At 42.0% G+C, this 20136-nt stretch overlaps 1 protein-coding gene across 1 annotated transcript in view; it reads left to right on the plus strand.

Moving 5' to 3' along the window:
• The window catches only part of SNX30 (sorting nexin family member 30), a 45076-nt gene extending 30402 nt beyond the window's left edge, over positions 1-14674 (plus strand). Inside the window, exons 5-9 of the mRNA XM_061361263.1 lie at positions 1915-2110; positions 4408-4607; positions 10126-10212; positions 13037-13189; positions 14271-14674. Of these exons, the coding sequence (XP_061217247.1) occupies positions 1915-2110; positions 4408-4607; positions 10126-10212; positions 13037-13189; positions 14271-14330 (696 nt within the window). The 3' untranslated portion in view covers positions 14331-14674. The remainder of the gene's footprint in view (positions 1-1914; positions 2111-4407; positions 4608-10125; positions 10213-13036; positions 13190-14270) is intronic.
• The last annotated feature ends 5462 nt before the right edge of the window (positions 14675-20136 follow it).

Raw genomic sequence — 20136 nt, forward strand, 5'->3', positions numbered from 1 at the left:
AACATAATGCTCATCTTCTGCGTGACTCATCCAGCAACAGTGCAGTTTTCTTTGGCTGTCTTTTGATCTGCATTTTAAATAAGACTAGAAGGACCTACAGTCATGCTGGGGTTTAACTGATAAGTGAGGAGAGCTGGAAAAGCACATCTCTCCAATGTTACATTAGGCTACTTTACACAAATGTGACAATTTGAACTCAATGTGAGTTTGTGCTCTGCATGCTGGTAATGTGAAGCTCAACCTTCAGTTCCCTTTTATTTCCCCTCTGTGATGAACCTAACCACTGAAACAAGCCAGAAATGCAGAATTTTAGAACCTTGACAGTTAAATGTCAGATAGCTTTGTTCTGCTTTTTAGCTATCAAAGCATGATGCAACTTTCTTAGCTGGTTAGTTGTTTCCTCCCACCCCTGTAAAATTAATGGAAAGGGCTTTATTCTCAGCTCTGGGTAGGGTTCAACTTCAGAATACAGAACACCCAGGAAGGCTGAAGGAAAAGGATATGTGTCTTTCTGGCTCTTTAGTGTTGGAACTTGCTGCACTGTGTTACAGCAGTGAGGTGTCAGTTCAGTGTGCTAGGACTTCACAATTTAGTTACTGCAGAAAGTAGTGAGACCACCTTTTGGCTGAAAAAGAGAAACCAACCTTTCTTCAAGTTTTCTGTTTGGACCAGTAACACACCAGAATGCTGTGGTGGGTTAAAGGATCCTTTTCTGATGCCTGCTTGCAGGTAATGCTTAGGAAAGGTGGAAGGCAAGAGTCAGTGAACTACTGTGTAAATGCAAACATAATTCAAAATTATAGTAGCTGTTGAGATGTCAGGTTCTTCTAATCACACTTCCGTATGAGACATCCTTGCCCATTTCAGGAGGGTTGAAACTAGATCTTACGGTCCTTTCCAACCCTAACTGTTCTATGATTCTATGTTTGACTTACGTATAAATACTTGAAAAGAATACCATATTACATGTTTTGAACATGGCTGTTGTACTTTTTTTTAAAGACCATTTAAGCTTTTAGTCTAGTCTATAATACCATGCCTTTATTCTTGACCTCTACATGTCTGGTTGGTTTCCTGATTGAAAGGTCTTAAGCCTGCTTTGAGATGTTGAATAGTGACCCCTGCTGGAAGGAGTGAAATGCAAAAAGGAGAGCATTTGGACTAAAACCGCTTTCTTTTTTTCTCTTTTTTCCCCCCCTGATTTCAAGATGGAATCCCCTGAAGATTGTAGGTTAAAAGCCTTGCTAATGTAGGTTGTCTGGATGATTTTATGCAAGTGTTTAAAGGCTTGGCAACGAAGTTTAAGCTTTCTGTGCAAGGCAACATGGCTACATGTGACCACCATGAACTGTAGTCTGTCTTGCAGAAAAGCTGTGCTCATCTGCCTAGTGGTGCACATTTTCTGTTTACAATCTTCTCCTGCCTCCTATCTGGCCACACAAGCTTTGTGAGGAGACTGCTGACCAAACAGGCATGCAATATGTAGTTCTGTGCTAGGTCATCAGAGCAAGCTGGTGCATTTGCATATACTGGTACTGTGGGCTATGACTTTAAAGTATGTGTAGGTGAATGGTGTGAACTCCATGGAAACAGCTGTTAATGTTGGTACTTCCTTTGTGACAGTACAGGAACATGGGAAAATCTGGCCATGTGGAAAGGTGGACCACTTACTCATTTATAATGCATTTTATACCATTCACCTGGATAGCTTATCTCCATCTAGAGGGAAACTTGAAACTGTGCCCAACTGTGCAACTTGTACAAAGTAAGGTTTTGTACAAGGCTACATATCACACGTAATATGTTGCCTTCACAAGACTTGATTGGGACTGGGAAGTGTCCTTCACTGTATTAATCTTCAACATGCAAGTAAAATACTTCTAAACTGTTGTTTGTTTGTTTTAAACTTCCTAGGATCTTAATGCCTACAAAAAACAAGGAATGGCATTGCTGTCAAAGATGGGAGAGTCTGTCAAATACGTAACAGGAGGCTACAAATTAAGAAGTCGACCACTGGAGTTTGCAGCCATTGGGGAGTACCTAGACACATTCTCTCTAAAGCTTGGTACCATTGACAGAATAGCACAGCGGATTATCAAAGAACAGTTGGGTAAGGAATACAAGGTGCTCTATCATAATGCTTCATTCTCAGTGCTGTGTGTCTTGCTCTGGTTTATGGCAGGAATGAGTCAACTTACGTCCATGATTCCGGCCTGTAATGAGCTACATACAGAGCAAAATCTAATGCCTTTTGCATGGTATCTCGTCTTAGCACAGCTCTCAAAGTACCTTTTAAAGTCGCTTTCGATGTTATACCAATCTACTTTCTTACTAGAGTTATTTTTGGAAAGACTTGGAAGGGGGAAGAACTTGTAGATTCCATATTGAGTACAGATGGAATTCTAAACCCAGATAACCTTTACAGATCTGTCTTAGTAAAGCCAAGTTTTATGTGTATTTCAAAGAAAAAGTACTTTGGCTATTGCACAGATGCAACTGTCTCTTGTATTGGAAGCTTGAAGGAATGGTCAGTTAAGCTGGAGACAGCTTGGACCTGTCAACTCTGCAGCCACAGAACTCTTGTCTGTTAAGATCATAGAATCATAGAATAGTTAAGATTGGAATGGACCTTAAGATCATCAAGTTCCAACCCTCCTGCCATGGGCAGGGATACCTCACACTAAACCATCTCACCCAAGGCCTCGTCCAACCTGGTCTTGAACACTGACAGGGATGGAGCATTCACAACCTCCTTGGGCAACCTATTCTAGTGCCTCACCACCCTAACAGGAAAGAATTTCCTCCTTATATAGAATCTAATCTTCCCCTAAGTTTTAACCCATTACCCCTTGTCCTATCACTACAGTCCCTAATGAAGAGTCCATCCCCAGCATCCTTATAGGCCCCCTTTAGATACTGGAAGGCTGCTATGAGGTCTCCACGCAGCCTTCTCTTCTCCAGGCTGAACAGCCCCAACTTTCTCAGCCTATCTTCATACAAGAGGTGCTCCAGTCCCCTGATCATCCTCGTGGCCCTTCTCTGGACTTGTTCCAACAGCTCCATGTCCTTTTTATGTTGTTGAGGACACCAGAACTGCACACAGTACTCCAGGTGAGGTCTCACGAGAGCAGAATAAAGGGGCAAGATCACCTCCTTCGACCTGCTGGTCATCATGTTCCTTTTAATGAAGTCCAGGATACAGATTGGCTTTCTGGGCTGCAAGTGCACACCTAAGCCGGCTCATGTTCATTTTCTCATTGACCACCACCCCCAAGTCCTTCTCCACAGGGCTGCTCTGAATCTCTTTGCCCAAGCCTGTAGCTGTGCCTGGGATTGCTCTGGCCCAGGTGTAGGACCTTGCACTTGGCATGATTAAACTTCATGAGGTTGGCATCAGCCCACCTCACAAGTGTGTTGAGGTCCCTCTGGATGGCATTCCTTCCTTCCAGCCTATCACCTGAACCACACAGCTTAGTGTCACCGGCAAACTTGCTGAGGGCACACTCAATCCCACTGTCCACATCACCAACAAAGATGTTGAACAAGACCAGTCCCAACACCGATCCCTGAGGGACACCACTCGTTACTGGTCTCCAGCTGGACATTGAGCCATTGACCACAACTCTTTGTGTGTGGCCATCCAGCCAGTTCTTATCCACTGAGTGTTCCACCTATCAAATTGATGTCTCTCCAATTTAGAGACAAGGATGTTGTGTGGGACAGTGTCAAACACTTTACACAAGTCCAAGTAGATGACATCAACTGCTCTACCGCTGTCCATCAGTTCTGTAGCCCCATCATAGAAGGCCACCAGATTGGTCAGGCAGGATTTCCCCTTGGTGAAGCCGTGCTGGCTGTCACCGAGCATGTTGTTGTTTTTCATGTGCCTTAGCATGCCTTCCAGGAGAATCTGCTCCAGGATTTTGCCAGGCAGAGAGGTGTGACTGACTGGTCTGTAATCCCCTGGGTCATCCATTTTCCCTTTCTTGAAAATGGGGGTTATATTTCCCTTTTTCCAGTCATTGGAAACTTCATCTGACTGCCATGATTTTTCAAATATGATGGCCAGCGGCTTAGCGACTTCATTTGTCAGCTCCTTCAGGACCCGTGGATGGATTTCATCAGGTCCCATGGACTTGTGCACGTTCAGGTTCTTAAGATGGTCTTGAACCAGATCCTCTCCTACAGTGGGCCCAAGGTCTTCATTCTCACAGTCACTGCATCTGCCTTCCAAGACTTGGGTGGTGTGGTCAGAGCCTTTGTGAGATGGTTGTGCAACACAAGACTCCTTGGGGAGTTAATGTTTGCTAAGCATGGCGTAGTTTCTCCTGTTTGGTGTGACAGTTTGCAGATCCTTGTGCCTCACTTTTACTCTGCTAATCTACTTTTTCCATCTGCCTCTTGCAGAATACTTGGTGGAACTACGAGAATATGGACCTGTTTATTCAACCTGGGGAGGCCTGGAGGTTGAGCTATCAGAGCCACTGGAAGGGGTGTCTGCCTGTATTGGGAACTGCTGCACAGCTCTTGAAGAACTTAGTGAAGACATGACTGAAGACTTCCTGCCTGTACTGAGGGAATATATATTGTACTCAGAGTCGATGAAGGTAAAGGGAGCCCCATGGCAGAAGACACAGCAGTTGTGTTTCCACTGAATGTTATATCAGCGAGTTCATCCTTTCTAGCAGTGGGAAAGGTTGATGGTGGAAAAAAGGGGGAAGTAAAGAATACATTCATTAGGAGGATATTTTAATAGTAAAAACCAGGTACATTTAGTAGCAGGGTGTTGCATGATAGATAACGCAGCATAGAATTATAATGCATATAGCTTTATTTATCTGCTCTGCTATTCAGTTAAGCTAAGATCAGTAATGCTGGAGTACACACAGATCATAGTTCAGCATGTATTAGCAGTCCGCCTTTAGGAAACTAACAGAAAATTCCTTCTGAGGACTTTCTACTTGGAACAGCCATTAAAAGGTTATGATATGCACTCCTTTAGAGATCTGATAGCCTGTTATATATCTACAGACTGAACATGGTAGTCATCTGTCTCAATCATTCTGTACTTCTTAAACTAAGAATTGAAACGCATATTTCTTTTCCCACCTTCAGATGCCTAGTTGTATGGCTCCTGTCTTCTGGCTGAAGTATTTGTGTGGAAGGTTTTGCTCTTATTCCCTGAGTATACTTTGTACTTTTGTAGTCATGGTACTGCTCCAGTATAAACAAGGTGTATTGTCCTTACAGGACTATTAACACCCAAGCTGGAACAACTGAGCTGTAGCTGGAAGCCTTGATCCAGGGTGTTCATACTTAGCCTTATTCTGTAGGACTGGTCGTCCTGTGTGTACTTAAAGTGCATAAGGCTAATGGTTAAAGCTTTTAGCTCAGAACATCTGGCTTTGATGGTGCAAATACCACAGCCTACTGGAGATGGCATCTGAAGTGGCAAGCTGAGTTGAGAGGTGCTTTTCACAAATGTGGCAGGGGAAGAATATTTTTAAGCTAAAAAGCAACAGTTTATTCATCTGAAGAGGTACTTCAGACAGCTGAACACCACTTACCACCGGGATAGACCCATTCTAAAAGCCCTAGTGTCAGATGATGGCAGAGACACTAAGTGCAGTCTCCAAGCCAACAGGTAGTGTAGCTGCAAGTATTTAACACCTCTCTGTGGCATTAAAGTGGTGTTTAACTGCCTGAAGTATCTCTTCAGCTGAAGAAACTCTTGCTTTTTCGCTTAATTTTTAGACTGTTGATTTGACTTTCTAGTGTGCTAAAGGATTCAGTCTTGTCAATTACTCTCTGGTCATAGATTGAACACACTCATCCTGCTGATGCTTCCTAACAGGCTGGGTATAGAAAATAGCAGTTGTACTTGTGAAATAGCAGTTAATAGCAGATAAGGATTATGCTGCCTGATGTCTTGGTTGGGCATTTCATTAGCTTTACTGTGTCTGAAAGTCAAGAATAAAAGCTATTGCTAGCCAAGGCAGACTCTTCCTCTTTTCCTTCCCTTCCAAATGCAAAAAGTGAAATATCTTTTGTCATGCTAAATGCAGTATTCTTATGCTAGAAAATAGCAGCAGACTGATATTTCTGCAGTAAGCAGCTACAGAACTGTCTTTTCCGACACCATAAAAGTGGGTAACTGTAAAGAAGGCTACTCTTGGAGTGCAAGAGGCTTTCTGCTGAAAGGGCTGCCTTCTTCACTAGCATTGCAGTCCTATTCATCAGCTGCTAAGAGGACTGCTTGTGAAATTAAAAGTGTTTTGGTCTTTCAGGGGACAGCTTTGGAAAGGGTATTTGATAGAAGGCAAGTCTTTTTAGGCACTAGGAGTTCAGTGCAACCTTTATAGTTTTCTCTGTTGCATGGTGTACCCTAGGTATTGGTATGGGAACTTGGACCTCTAGAGCAGTCTCTAGCTGAGTGAATGTCTGAGTAAGAACTGCCACTATTTTGGGGATTAAGCTGAAGACACCTTAGTGTCTTCAAGAGCACTGTTACACATGAGGGGGACAGCCCAAGGGAACTGCACACAGGCAGTTCCCTTGGGCAAAGAACCAACTTCTGGTTGAAACAAATACGGACTGGGGAGGCCCCATCTTGAGGTTCATTTGAAAGATTTATGGAAATGGCAAGAGGCTGGCATTGTAAGCTCCAGTTAAATGTGTGCTGGTAGTATCTAAGGAGGATATTGCCTAAAAACATGGCCATATGTGAGATGGCATGGGGACTTCCTGAACCCTGGTGCAGTGGGGCCCTTGTCAGGAAATGCATGGTATCACGTTCTTTGTTACACTGGTGTTCCCCAGGGAGACAAGTGCAGAGGGTGAGCTCCACTATACATAATTCAGTGCTGATATTAAAGTGTTACATGAACTCTAAATGCTTAACATTGCCAGAAAGGCTTATCAGATGATGCAATCCCCAGCTGTGTGCTTGGACAAGACTTTTAATGCATGTTTAAAACAAGCACCAGGTAAATAGCTAACTGTCTCTCTAATGGAGTACAGTAAATAAGGATTTTCCTGTGAGGGCTAGTCATAGTAGGAAGCTCTGAAATGGCATAGGATTGCGGTTTGAGAAAGGAAGCTGATGGCAAACTCCTGAAGCTCCTTCAGAGATATGGGCCAAGGTAAAATGTTTCGAGTAAATACAAAATGGAGAAGAACCTGCCTTACTGAAAGCAAATTGCCTTGCTTGTGCAGAGACCAGTGGTTTAGTTCTCTCCCCCAAATAGCTGAAATGTGTGTTTTCTGTTTGGTGTTGGTTTATTCCAACTTTTTAACAATTATTTGTCAAATTTGTTTTTCTCTCTGAGGTGTTAGCTGGCAGAAGTTTTGCATGGGCTATGTTAAGTCTGGAGGTACTTGGTACAGAACTTTTCAGAGGAATCATAGAGTAGTTAGGGTTGGAAAGGACCTTAAGATCATCAAGTTCCAACCCCCCTGCCATGGGCAGGGACACCTTGCTCTAAACCATATCACCCAAGGCCTCGTCCAGCCTGGCCTTGAATACTGCCAGGGATGGCGCATTCACAACCTCCTTGGGCAACCTATTCCACTGCCTCACCACCCTAACAGGAAAGAACTTCCTCCTTATATCCAATCTAAACTTCTCCTGTTTAAGTTTTAACCCGTTACCCCTTGTCCTGTCACTACGTACCCTAATGAAGAGTCCATCCCCAGCATCCCTACAGGCCCCCTTCAGATACTGGAAGGCTGCTATGAGGTCTAGTTTTAATGCATTGATCTACAGCTGAGAAGAGATTGCCTGGAGGTGTTGGGGGAAACAATCCCTTTCACAAAAGGAAAGCAGTATTTTTCTGTCACTTACAGGTCAGCCATTAATAGACCCTTAAGGCTGTATTCAGAAGCATACTGTTAATGGACCACAGTGGATGGACTTGAGCACTTAAGGAGAAATAAGACACCAGCCTGCTGATAACTGTTGTGTTAATCATTGGCCACTCCAGCTTATTGCACTGTCTCCAGGCTCTTAAAGGCTGACTGCAGTTGCTGGAGATGGTTATTTTTCTCAGAAGAAATTCCAGCTGACTCAGGTTCAAGAGGCAATACAAAGTAGAAATACCTGCTAAATCCCTCAGGGTTTTGTTGCATTGGTAACCTCAATCATCTGAGGGCTATTCCACATTGCTGCTTAGATTCAAAAAATAACAGGAATGTTGTGGGTTTTGGAGCAACCATGACCAGTGGCATGCTTGCTTGTATCCCTCTGGGGACAAACGGGAGGGTTAAACTGTTGAAGGAGAATTTTTCAGTTTTACCACCCCCTCCCTTTCTTTTTTTCTTTTTTTTTTTTTTTCTTTCCCTTCCCTAAACCAGTAGCAGCTTTGTGAATGGGCAGCCGTTCCCATTTATCATGGACTGAGGCTTGTAAGGATATTGATTGCAGTGTCTCCTGTCTCTACTCCAGAGCAACTGCACTGGTGACCTTCTCTTGGCTTAAGAGGGAGGAGGGGGAAGGTGGTGATTAGCAGTAGATGCCGGTTTTGTACATAGAATGACAGAATAGATGGGGTTGGAAAGGACCTTAAGATCATCTAGTTGCAACCCCCCTGCCATGGGCAGGGACACCTCCCACTAAACCACGCAGCCCAAGGCTCTGTCCAGCCTGGTCTTGAACACCACCAGAGATGGAGCATTCACAACTTCCCTGGGCAACCCATTCCAGTGCCTCACCGCCCTTACAGTAAAGAACTTCCTCCTTATATCCAATCTAAACTTCCCCTGTTTAAGTTTTAACCCATTACCCCTTGTCCTATCACTACAGTCCCTAATGAAGAGTCCACCCCCAGCATCCCTATAGGCCCCCTTCAGATACTGGAAGGCTGCTATGAGGTCTCCATGCAGCCTTCTCCAGGCTGAACAGCCCCAACTTTCTCAGCCTGTCTTCGTACGGGAGGTGCTCCAGTCCCCTGATCATCCTCATGGCCCTCCTCTGGACTTGTTCAAACATCTTTAATTAGGAAACAGATCTTGGCTAGATTGGCTCTTAGAGCTCTGAGAAATACTCTTAAACAGATATTTATGTAGGCAGCAATGCATGTTAGTTCTGTTTTACTTAGGCTTGTCTGAAACTTACAATGATTACTTACCTCCTGTTGGCCGAATGGCATAATTGCATCTGTGTGGCAAAAGGAAAGGCTCAAAGTACGAAGTGACTAGGTTGGCTGCAAGACAAGTTCAAGTTTACAGGTGCCTCAGCAGAGAGTGTTGAGTAACTTTCATCTAAGCATTTTTCATAATGTCTTTGCATCATCTGAGTTATCGAAAACTTAATAGTTGTTTCCTTGTGAGGACTGAAGTTGCCCACTCTTGTTGACACAACTGCTTATTTTTTTAGTAGTAAATTCTTAAAGATTAATTTCTGTGCTTACCTTTAAATTGTAAGACTATATCATAACCTGAGTGGGGATCTTGGCTTGTGGAAGTGTAGCATAGTTTGTGTTCTATTCTGAGAATATGATCAATAAAATGTTTACTGCTTAGGAAACTCATGTAGGTAGTTGAGTGCTTTTAATGTAAACTGTGCTTTTCATAGTTATTATTAACTAAACCAAGAACCAACCTCCCCCACTGCCAACTGATCTAAAACCAAAGCTTTCTTTTAACACAAGGATGTAATAGCTTGCTATAAAGGACTTTGAGAAGTCCTTTGCAAGTGAAAAGGGAGATGTAATACCTTCTGTGGTGTCCTTCCTGTCTTTTGGCTCACAATGTCTGCTGCTTGAGCATATCAGAAGCTTTGCACTAGTCCTCAACAGCTTTGATGCTTCTGTTTATTTCCTTTTCATGCTAAATTCAACTGATTAATTGAATTTACGTAGGATTATATTCATGGTTATATGGCAGCTTCTATCTTGCATACTTCCAGCTTGTCCAAAAGTTGAATTTTATCTGGCCCTGCCAGCTGCTGGAGAGCAAGTGCCCTTTGTTTTTGAAAGATACTCCATAAATACTGTAAAACAGGACAAAGGAAGTATGGAAGTCTGACTTCAGTCTGAATTAGCACTTAAACTTTGCAATTTCTTGCAGGCTGGGGAGGGAAGGAATGAGAGGATCCCTGTCACAGGTGTCTTTTTCTCTTGCTAACAGAATGTGTTGAAGAAGAGGGACCAAGTTCAAGCGGAGTATGAAGCAAAACTGGAAGCTGTAGCCTTGAAAAAAGAGGAACGCCCAAAGGTTAGCGCTTTAAACTGAAGTCTTGAAAAACAGCTTGCACTTACATTACTACATGAGAAGAATGGAGATACAGAACTTGCTTTGTCTGGCTTTAGTGGCTTCTTTGCAGTATAAGCAATTTTTGGCAGAACAGATGCTGCTTGTTGGCAAGCTGGTGTGAAATTAAGACCTAGGTATGAACATACATAACCTGTCTAGCGACTTCTGTACGACTGATCTCCCACCATGCAGAGCAGGATGTCTCTGACCTGTGTAACGCAGGTATAACAGCCAGGAACCAGCTGAAGTGTTCAGTGACCTGGACTGAAGCAGTGGTAGAACATTACGTGGTGATTTAGCAGTATGTCAGTTAGCTAGTTAAGGTGCCAGCCCTGGCACTGCTGAACTGTATTGTAGGATACCTGTTTTGACTGTGGAAAACTCCATATTTTGCCTCTTCTCGGGAGCTCTTCCTGTCCGATGCTGAACAGACACAGCAGATGTTGCTGGCTGGCAGTTTTAAGATGGGCTTCACGCAGAAGCAAAGCTGTCTACTGGTGTGCTTGTGCTGCCACCTGCTTTCTGCATGAAGCAGTGTGCAAGAGCCCCACCTTACATTCATGCAGCTCTAACCAACAATGACAGCAGGTTACATTCCCTTCCTCTGCTTGGGGATTTTTGGTTCCCCTTCAGTTTTCATTAACGTTAAACGAGATATAAAGTGCTTAAAAACTATTAATTACCTTAAAATTTTGTTTAAGCTACTGAGTTGCAAATTCTGTCCTGGGAAGCTGCGGTTTTGTGAAGAAAGGTATTTACGTTCCTGAATTGCACTGGTGCATGTGAAGACACTGCTTTCATGATGCCTGTGGAGACTTAGCTGGAGTTCATTGCTGTTGCTCGTTAATTAGAGCATATGTGACCCATTTGCTGATCGCTAGGTTGTCCCTGTAGCTCTAAACATTTGTACAGCACTGTCAGTCTGAGCTGGTGGAGAACTGGCTCTGAGAAAGATAATATTTTTTTTTTAAATTTTTTAATAATATTTTTTGTTGTGGTTTCAGATCTTGGCAGAAGAAGCAGGACACTTGCAAACTAAGAAAATTGGGTTGGGAGATCATGTGTGGTTTTGCTTCCAGGCTTCATGACTTTTAATAGTCTATCCTTTCCCGTTAAGATAGCAGAGTACTTATAAATTTGATGCAAGGCATACCTGGCTTGAAAGAAGCATCTGCTAAACATTCCAGCCAGTGTCTTCATAGTTCTTGTCTGAAACCTGTGAGAGAGCTTCGTATCTGTAGTTGCAGTAGAGTGGATTCCGTAGCCATAAGTATAGTGCTCAGAGAGGGTAGGGGAATTCTGTAGCTGCTGAACCCCCAAGCTACCTGTAGTGTAGATTTGGTTGTGTGAATCAAGTGGTACTCAAATCCTATAAATACGAAGGAGGTGCTTCCTGTGTCTCGGCACAACCTTATTGGAAGATAAGAGATGCAGGATCTTTTCTGAGTTAGCGCAGTACTTCAGCAATTGGCTGTAATCCACATCTGGAGAAGAACCAGAGTTGGTACATTTCTGTTTAAATTGTGTACCTTGCCAAATGCAAGGTAGTAGTACACCTGTAACTTCCAATGCTATTACACATGAAAAACTTCTTACATAGTCTGTTCATCCTCTTCCTTCTTTCCTTCATGGCCATTAAAGAAAAAGGGAGCTCCCTGAAAGTAACAGAACATATCAGAGGAGCCACTACAAACATCTGCAAAATGTTCTTCATTCTGCCTTTGCCTCTGTGCAAGTCACAGCTCTGGAGCAGAAGTTAACTCCTCACACTGGTGCTAGACTACAGGGGTTTCTTCTTCTGAGACCATGGGCTTAGTCTCCATGTCCTTACAGGCCTCCTGTCTGTGTGGACCATGCAGCACAGTGAAAAGGGCACTAAAGGTGCTTATGGCTTTTCTTCCTGAAGAAACATTTTTAAATTGTCCTGGTAATATACATGATGTTAGTTAAAACACAAGCAAAGAACACCAATTTCTTTGGCCAAAAGTGCATCTGTCTTAGGCCAGTGACTACTGTCATAATCTGTTTAAATCTCTACTTAGGCTTGCAATAGGCTGTCTTTCAAGGTTTCTTACACTGATTGTGTCCACTGTTGAGCCCAAAGATCTATGAGCCCATTCACAATCAAAATCCTTTGCACTTTGATTTTATTTTTCTTTTTTTTTTTTTTCAGGCAGCCTGTAAGGTTAAAAGTGGAAGCTAGAAACTAGAGACTTAGGAATTTTATTCTGCCATAGCTGTTCACTGCTGTTTGTGTACTACAGCTGAGAGAGAGCATTGAGGTTTCTTATTCAGCTCTTTGGAGGAACCTAAATGTTTGTTGTTCGTGCAACAATTTGCTAGTGTAAATTGGGAAAAGCCTAGTGCAATGTAAATGGGAAATAGGAGAGAAAACTTGCACTGGAGCTGTAGCCAAGCTGTTCATTTGAGAGCTAGGAACTCAGCCTAGGCGCCCAGCACTTACACCAAATGGTTTTCCTCTTTATGTGCCTCTTGAAAACTCTCAGTCTGCCTCCATATCTAGCATACAAATGGACAGGCACAACTGCCTACCACCTCAAACAAGAGAACAAATTAGGCAATCTAGTCTCACTGATATGGAACTGGGGCTTTTCTCCTTGCATAACTGCCTTTATTCACTGTAACTTGTGGACTGTTAACTTACCCTTTCCTCTGTAGTTTTGCTGAGTGAGATTTGAGATAATTCAGCAGTCTAGAATTCTCAATGTCAGTTTCAATCTTCGTTCTTTTTTTTCTTTTTTTTCTTTTTTTTTTTTTGCTGCAGGTACCCACAGATGTTGAGAAATGTCAAGATCGAGTAGAGTGTTTCAATGCTGACCTGAAAGCAGATATGGAGAGATGGCAGAACAACAAAAGACAAGACTTTAGGCAGCTACTCATGGGGATGGCAGACAAAAACATCCAGTACTACGAGAAGGTATGTGGCACTTAGCATTGGCAAAGGACTAAGAACAGTTCAAATTCTTCTGAGAGGATGGTGATAATTCTTCAGGAAATTTTTCCACTGTCTTGAAGAAAAGAATCTTGGACATGTAAATCAGTTGTCTAGCTCTGTGGAAGCAGTTACTGAGTTGCTTGTTATGCTCAAGTGTGAGACTAGCAGTCTTCCACAAGGCAGGCCTGTAACAGCATTTCACCCTGGGTGCCTTCATTCTTGCACTGAACAAATTACTGAGCAGCAGTAGTGGTGACAAAAAAGACCAAAATTGCATATTCTAGTAATACCAGACTAGAAAATCTCTTGATTCTGCCTCTTAGATCCAAACTACATGGGTTAACATAGATCCATGGACCCATCTGTAGATTACACTTGGTATGCATAAAAGGTTCTAATCTCCATCCCTTTGTGTATAGTTTTGTCCAGTGTATGCTAGTCCTGAAAATACCTAGTCAGGCGCCTCTGCACTTTTTCAGTTGGTGCATGTGTGCCTGAGATTCAGTGTCAGACTGTTTTAACTGAAAGGGCTTTGACATTTGACTGCATATGATGGTAATCTAGTTTTCCTTCCTGTTAGATCAGTGCTGCCAGTGCAATGGTTGATATATTAAACCCTTCTAGTTTTATGCATGGTGACAAATTTCTTGCCTATTGATTTCTTCTGTATGTGCTTTACAAACTTTTCTGTCTTGCCACAAAGATGTGAATTTCTACTAGAAACAGTTTGGCTGCCTAGCTGAAAGCTGTGGTGTTCTTCAGTTTAAAAGAATATAGATTGATATTTGGAAATTGTGGATATTCTGATGATTTTTTAATGGCTTGGACCAGCTGTTTACTTTGGAAAGCTTAGATTTGTTTTCCTCATTTGGGAACTGCACCTATTCTTTCTGAATGCTTTCTTGCTGTTTGAGATCGGTTTTACCTCTTTTCCTTCTGTATTAACCTATGAAGATCTAGCTAGCCTTTCTTGAACTTTCATTCTACTGGTCTGGAAGGGTTGGTTAAAAGTTACAGGAACTAATGTATAACCCATTTTTTAAATCTCTGTTTCTTTCTTCAGTGCCTTACGGCGTGGGAGTCAGTTATACCACTATTGCAAGACAAGCCAGACACCAAATAAGTACCATCTCCATGGACAGTCTAGCACTTCTATACTCAGTACCACTAGACATACTGGAACTGTATGAAGGACTCCTTTTGTCAACTGAAACGCCAGCTGCACTTAAGCTGGAACAGACACTTTGAAAATTAGTTTAATTTTTTTCCTCACTTTCTCTGTTTAAACTGGGGTATTTTTCATCTTTTTAAGTTATCTTGAATGGTTCCTTCTTTATCCTATGGAGTGATTGGGGGTTCACAGTGAAAGCCCATGGGGATCTTGATAAAACTTACCTCTCTAGTCTGGAAGGAACTGATGAATGGAACACTGAAAAGATGAAAATACTACTGCAAGGTGCCAAATGACATCTTTATTACCCTTCTGTTTTGTTTGCTTATAAAAAACCCACAACATAGTAATTATTCCTGTGATACACTACTCCCAAACCAATCCTTATCTTTTTTTTTTTTGAATGCACAGGGAATGGCTGGAAATGAGTATTTTCTGTTTTGTTACCACCTATATGCTCCTTCTGGATCCAAAGGTTTCTGGAGACTTTAATGTGTGGGAGTTGGTCTGGTCCAAGACAGAACATACCAACACCACCTGCAGATAGCCTGTGATGCAAGCATGAACTGTGGTTTTTTGTGAGTGTGGCATGCTGTTGGTTCATTCTGAGTATCTTTGTTTACCTTGGTGCTTATGAAGTGATGTCAGTTGGCTGAAGTGTACTTGTGATGGACTTGGGGATCAGAATCAGCCTAGCTGTGGGAGCAAGTTGAACAGCTGTCTTTCAAGGCTTATGGCAGTGGTGGAAGAAAGTATGAGTCTTTAGTGTATTTTCTTTAAAGCTAGCACTAGAGGTTGCATGGTAGAATTCTCTTGGCCCATGCTTTAAACTTTTGGGGTGTGGAGGCTTTTTGTGTGTTTAGTTTCTTTCTTTTTCTTTTTTTTTTTTTTGTTTTTTCCTGAACTAGAGCCACTTCGGGCTTGGTCACTTAAGGTGCCTGTTACAGTAAACTTTGCTTCTCTCGCCATGCCTTTTGTTGTTGTTTTTTTGTGTTTTGTTGTTTTGGTTTTTTTTTTTGGTTTGGTGGTTGCTTTGGTTTTTGTTGGTTTTTTTTTTGTTGTTTTTTCTCCCAGAAGCCAAAAAGTGTCAAATGCTTGCTTCCTCCACGCATCACTGTGTGTGAAACTTGCCTTAAACAGGTTGGTGGACATAGATAGGTACCCTATTAGATACACGTAATGTTCATATCTGTCTTACTGAACCACATGGCAAGTCTTTTAAAACTACTTTTGGTACAGATCTATTTTCTTAGTAGTTAGAAATGTAACTGCTTCTGCATGTCCCTTTTTTTTTTCCTCTTGCATTCCAACCTCAAGTAAATGCCTGCTTTTTGTTAATGACCTTTGGAATGCTGCCATGATTCCCAGGGTCTCAAAGTCTTGGTTTAACAGCATGCAGATAAATCCTTTTTAACCATCCTAAGTGAGGCAGCTTGGGGCTAATATCAGTGTAATACTTGGATTTTGGGGGAATAAATAATTCTTGAGTGCTTAGTACTAGCCTCAAGTGATAAGTTGATCTCTGGTAACAGTCTTGTGAAGAGTATAGTGGTAGTTGAGTACGTACAACTGCTGTGTTCTCTTCTGACAGCCTACCAGGTACTGGTCTGTTTGGACTTTATCCCTTCATAAACACCAAGTGAAACTGAAGTTCCCCTGCTCAGCTTGGTGGATTTATAGCAACTCTCAAGGTGAGGTATTGCAGCAATGTGGTAACTCTCTCAGGCTAATGAGATGCTGTTGGTGCAGAAGTGAAGTTTAAGACGTTTTAAGAGGTCTTCCTTTTTGACTTGGCCTTCATTGACAGCTGTGTGGTACTAAACTATGCTTGCTGGTTTAAGCTCGCAGTTTGTCAATATATACTTACTTGCTGTAAATGAGAACTCTCCTTTAAGTTGTTGTTAGGTCCAGAATGACAAACTACTACTCTTGTGCAAGGAAGTGCTTAAGAGGACCATCTTTAAGCAGTAAAACCAGGTGTTTTCCTCAATCTTCCTATTGTAAAATAAGCACTTCTGTACTGTTTAACAGTCTGACCTTCAGGGTTACAGTCTTCCCTATTTCCCACAGAGATCAACATGCCTTTTTGAGCTGGTTCCTTTGTAGTAAATGTAATTTTGTAGTTGATTCTGAAACATCACTGGGAATGAAGCAAAATGTAATTTGAACTAATATTTAGGCAAGTCTTCCCTTCACCTTTAAAAAAAGTGAAAGATGAGTAGAAAGAGTGGTGGTGATATGTGACATCATAGCTATTCATGAGAAGCATAATGGACAGTGGGAAGCACCAAGTGAAGCATCAAATTGATGTGTAACTTCTGAGGCTGGAGCTGTTGAAGACTGTCTTAAATTTTTTGTAATCCAATGCCACTGATCCTGCAGTATGGTTTTGAAACTAGTCCTCTTCCAAAGCATGTTTTAATTTCAGATAAATCCTGTTCTGGCTGAGCTGTTGAAAGGCAGGCACGCTTTGCACTTCTCTGTTGCATTATGTAGCTCTGTGGTACCTGCAGGTTGATGTGGATTTCTTCCATGATGTGTAACACCAAAGCTTCTTAAGCCCATACAATTAAAGTAAAACTCAGTATTTGAGAGAGGAGTCCTTTGCAAGAATTTCTTTAGTGTAGTGGTGGGTGTCTTGGCTTGTATGTGCTATAGAGGATACTCTTACAAAGAGCTGTTGTAGATCACTAGGTAACTGTGAGAGGCTGTGTAGGGAGGATCCTGACTGAGTTTTGGGGCAGCAGTGCCAGATGGGAGAACTACAAAACATCAGGAAATTCCTGTAAGATGTAAAGAGTGACACTTGTAAAGAGTGCATTTAACCTGCTATTAGTAGGAAGCTGAGATCAGAAGTGTTAGCAAAACTCAGTCAAATTATCCTGTAATCCTTACAGGATAGGTGTCTCTCCTTTAGATGGTCCAAACTTTCATGTGAAAAGTAAGAGTTGTTGGTAAAGGGAAGCGGGAGTGTAGTGAAGGAGCTTCATCTTTGAATAAGTTCTTAAGTGTGCAGTCACTGAAGGTCACCATGCACATATGCACTAAAATTATGTCAAAAGTAGTTGGACCTTTCCTCTGAGTCTATGTAATGTGGGTCATTCAGCAGTCCTTAAATTAGCCCAGTTTCACTCGTAATCCATAGTTGGACCAAGTTCCCTCTCAGAGGATGCTTAATTCACTCCTGTTGTGGTTACTTCTGTGTAATTTCTAGGACGTTTGTTTCTTGACTGTCACCAGCACAGTGAAGCAGGCACTGAGATCTTGTTTTCATGCTGGTAATGAACTGTGCATTGTTCATATGTATCCTTATCAGGCTCTGACTCTTGCAATAAACACAGGTGTTGAAACACCACAGCTTTTTCAGGTATCCTTTGAAAAATGAAAAGGTAATAGGTGTAGCACTAAACACACAAACTCTTCCAATGTAACCTGTAGCAGAGAATAAACTATGGATTCTTCACTGAAGTCTACTTGGATTTTTGTCACCCTGGCACTTCTGCTAAGGATAGAGTAGTGGAATACGTGGTAGGGAAGAAGCATCTGCAAAGCTTGTGTGACAGAGGCTGTTCTGTGGAGGTTCTTTGAGGTAGTCTTCCAGCAGTGGCTCTGTGTAGCCAGTTTGGGATGCATATTTCTTCAGGTGTTGGTCCTGCAGATAGCAAGGTACGAAAGAATTCCCTCCCAGTCTACCAGGGAGTGCTCAGTGTTTTAACAGGAGCTGTGTTTTGTTAAAACTTGCACCATTTTCCTGTTCATGATTAATGTTGCACTCTGTTTAAAAACCTGGTGCTGAAAACCACTGAACAAAACTGCATACATTAAATTAGCTCATTCATCCTTCTTAAATTCTGAAGGTAGACCAGTCTTTCCCTTGGCATACTAACTTCCACTACAACAACCAATAAATAGGGAAAATGGGGTCTTTTTTTTTTTTTTAAGATAGGGGAGTTGCTACTACTTACCAAAATTTTATTTATTTTTTTATATAACATAAAACTGGGGATCACAGGAATAAATTTGCCTTCTGGCAGTGTGAATGTTGCATTTTAACAGGCAGCATTTTTTGGGAGTGCTCTTTAGCCAAGTGTATGAAATAAAGCAAAATTTAAAACTGCTTAGCATTTCGTAGTCTTGCTGGAGTATCTGACTTCTACAAGTGAAATGGGCTAATTTTAAGGTTGCAGGGCTAAGGCACAGTACTTATGCAGAAAATAATTCACTTTCCAAAAAGGCATAAGTAGATCACCCTACCTAAGTGGCATGCTAAAATATTAAAGGCTAGTCACTCTCCTGGACTACTTTGCAGGCCTTGGTACTCTATGCTTTGAAGCTAAACCATTTCCTTAAATTCTGCTGCTGGGATAAAAATCTATTCCTTCAGATCGAGCAGCAGGGTTGAAGTCAGTGCCACATTCCCATTGCACAGGGAGATAGGTTGCAGAGGGACAGTCTTACAATAGCAAACAGCCAAAGGGCTTTTGTCTTTAGTACATGAAAATAAAGCATCGTCCATGTTTTTTTCCTCTGTGCCTGCATCCCTCTGTTCCTCCTTAAGGTTAGGAGAGTTGGACCATGTGGGTGAAGGTAAGATGGCTGTGAGTGGAGGAGGTGGACCTCATCCCCTCCTTGTTGAAGGTGTCGGTACTGGGGTTCGCAATGACCAGTGCTGGCTCGTGGCCCAGACTCTTTCAGCCTGTGTAAACCCACTCACTGGAATTAGAGTGTCACCATTCATACCATTGAAAACCAAAATGGAAGCTGTGAAAAGACTTGTCTCTGTGTGGATTAGCTTAATAAACAGTGTAAAAATGGGAAGGAAGCTTTTGTTTCCTGCGCTCGACCAAATCTGGCAACTGTGCTCTTGTTCAGACTCGCAGGCTAGGAAATGTTGTCTTGCCTTCTGGTGCTGGCATGTTTCTATACCCTTTCATATCTCTGTATAAATATACTTTGTGCATTGTTTACTATGGAACTAGTATTGATGGAGAAAAACACTTTGAGGTAAAACTGTTTGTAATTCTCTATTAGTGTGTACATTTTTTTAAAAAGCTCTGTTTTGTTTACCTCAATTAACTTAATGGAATGGACCAGTAAATGTATTAAAAGATGACTCCTTTACCTAGAATAAAACTTCGTTTTTGCAGCCTTCACCAGTGAAGTGATGTGTGTACTTATTTTGCTGGGCTATCTTACTGCAGAAGTACCCTTCCCTTAAAATCTAGTTATACTGCTGATCCTGAACTACATCTGGTATTACTTGAAAGTGACCGCTGGAGATAAGGGAGAGGTTGCAAGGGGGGGGGGAACGACGACAACACGGATGGACGGACAGACAGACAGACAGGACTGGCAGCGACTTCCTCAGAATAAGGGGATGCATAGCGAGTAATTGACTTCTGCTTGCTGCATCCCTGGCTTGAACTGTCTGATTAGCTGTCAGATTATTTCAGTTACTGAAGGGTTTTTAATTTGCTTTTACTTAGTCCAGGAGCTTGGAAGCCACTTACTCCTTGTTAATTCAATTAATATGTGAGTAGACATATAATTTAAGCCCTGATCCTTCGGGAGCATGCCAGTCTTTTGAATCATGTTTGGATTTAGCAGCCAACATCTTACACCAATTGCTGTATTGTATGAGGTTCCTATAGGTATATTTTTATTTCTAACACAGGTAATTAACACTGAATATTATCTGGCATCAGTGTCCCTACACCTCTGTAAAGCCCATAGGAGTAGTGTGCTGCACTTAGCTGTT

The sequence above is a fragment of the Neopsephotus bourkii genome, unplaced genomic scaffold (assembly GCF_033783945.1).
Source record: "Neopsephotus bourkii isolate Nb327-2 ecotype Australia unplaced genomic scaffold, CSIRO-AGI_Nbou_v1 NB_1057, whole genome shotgun sequence".
Taxonomy (NCBI): Eukaryota; Metazoa; Chordata; class Aves; order Psittaciformes; family Psittacidae; genus Neopsephotus; species Neopsephotus bourkii.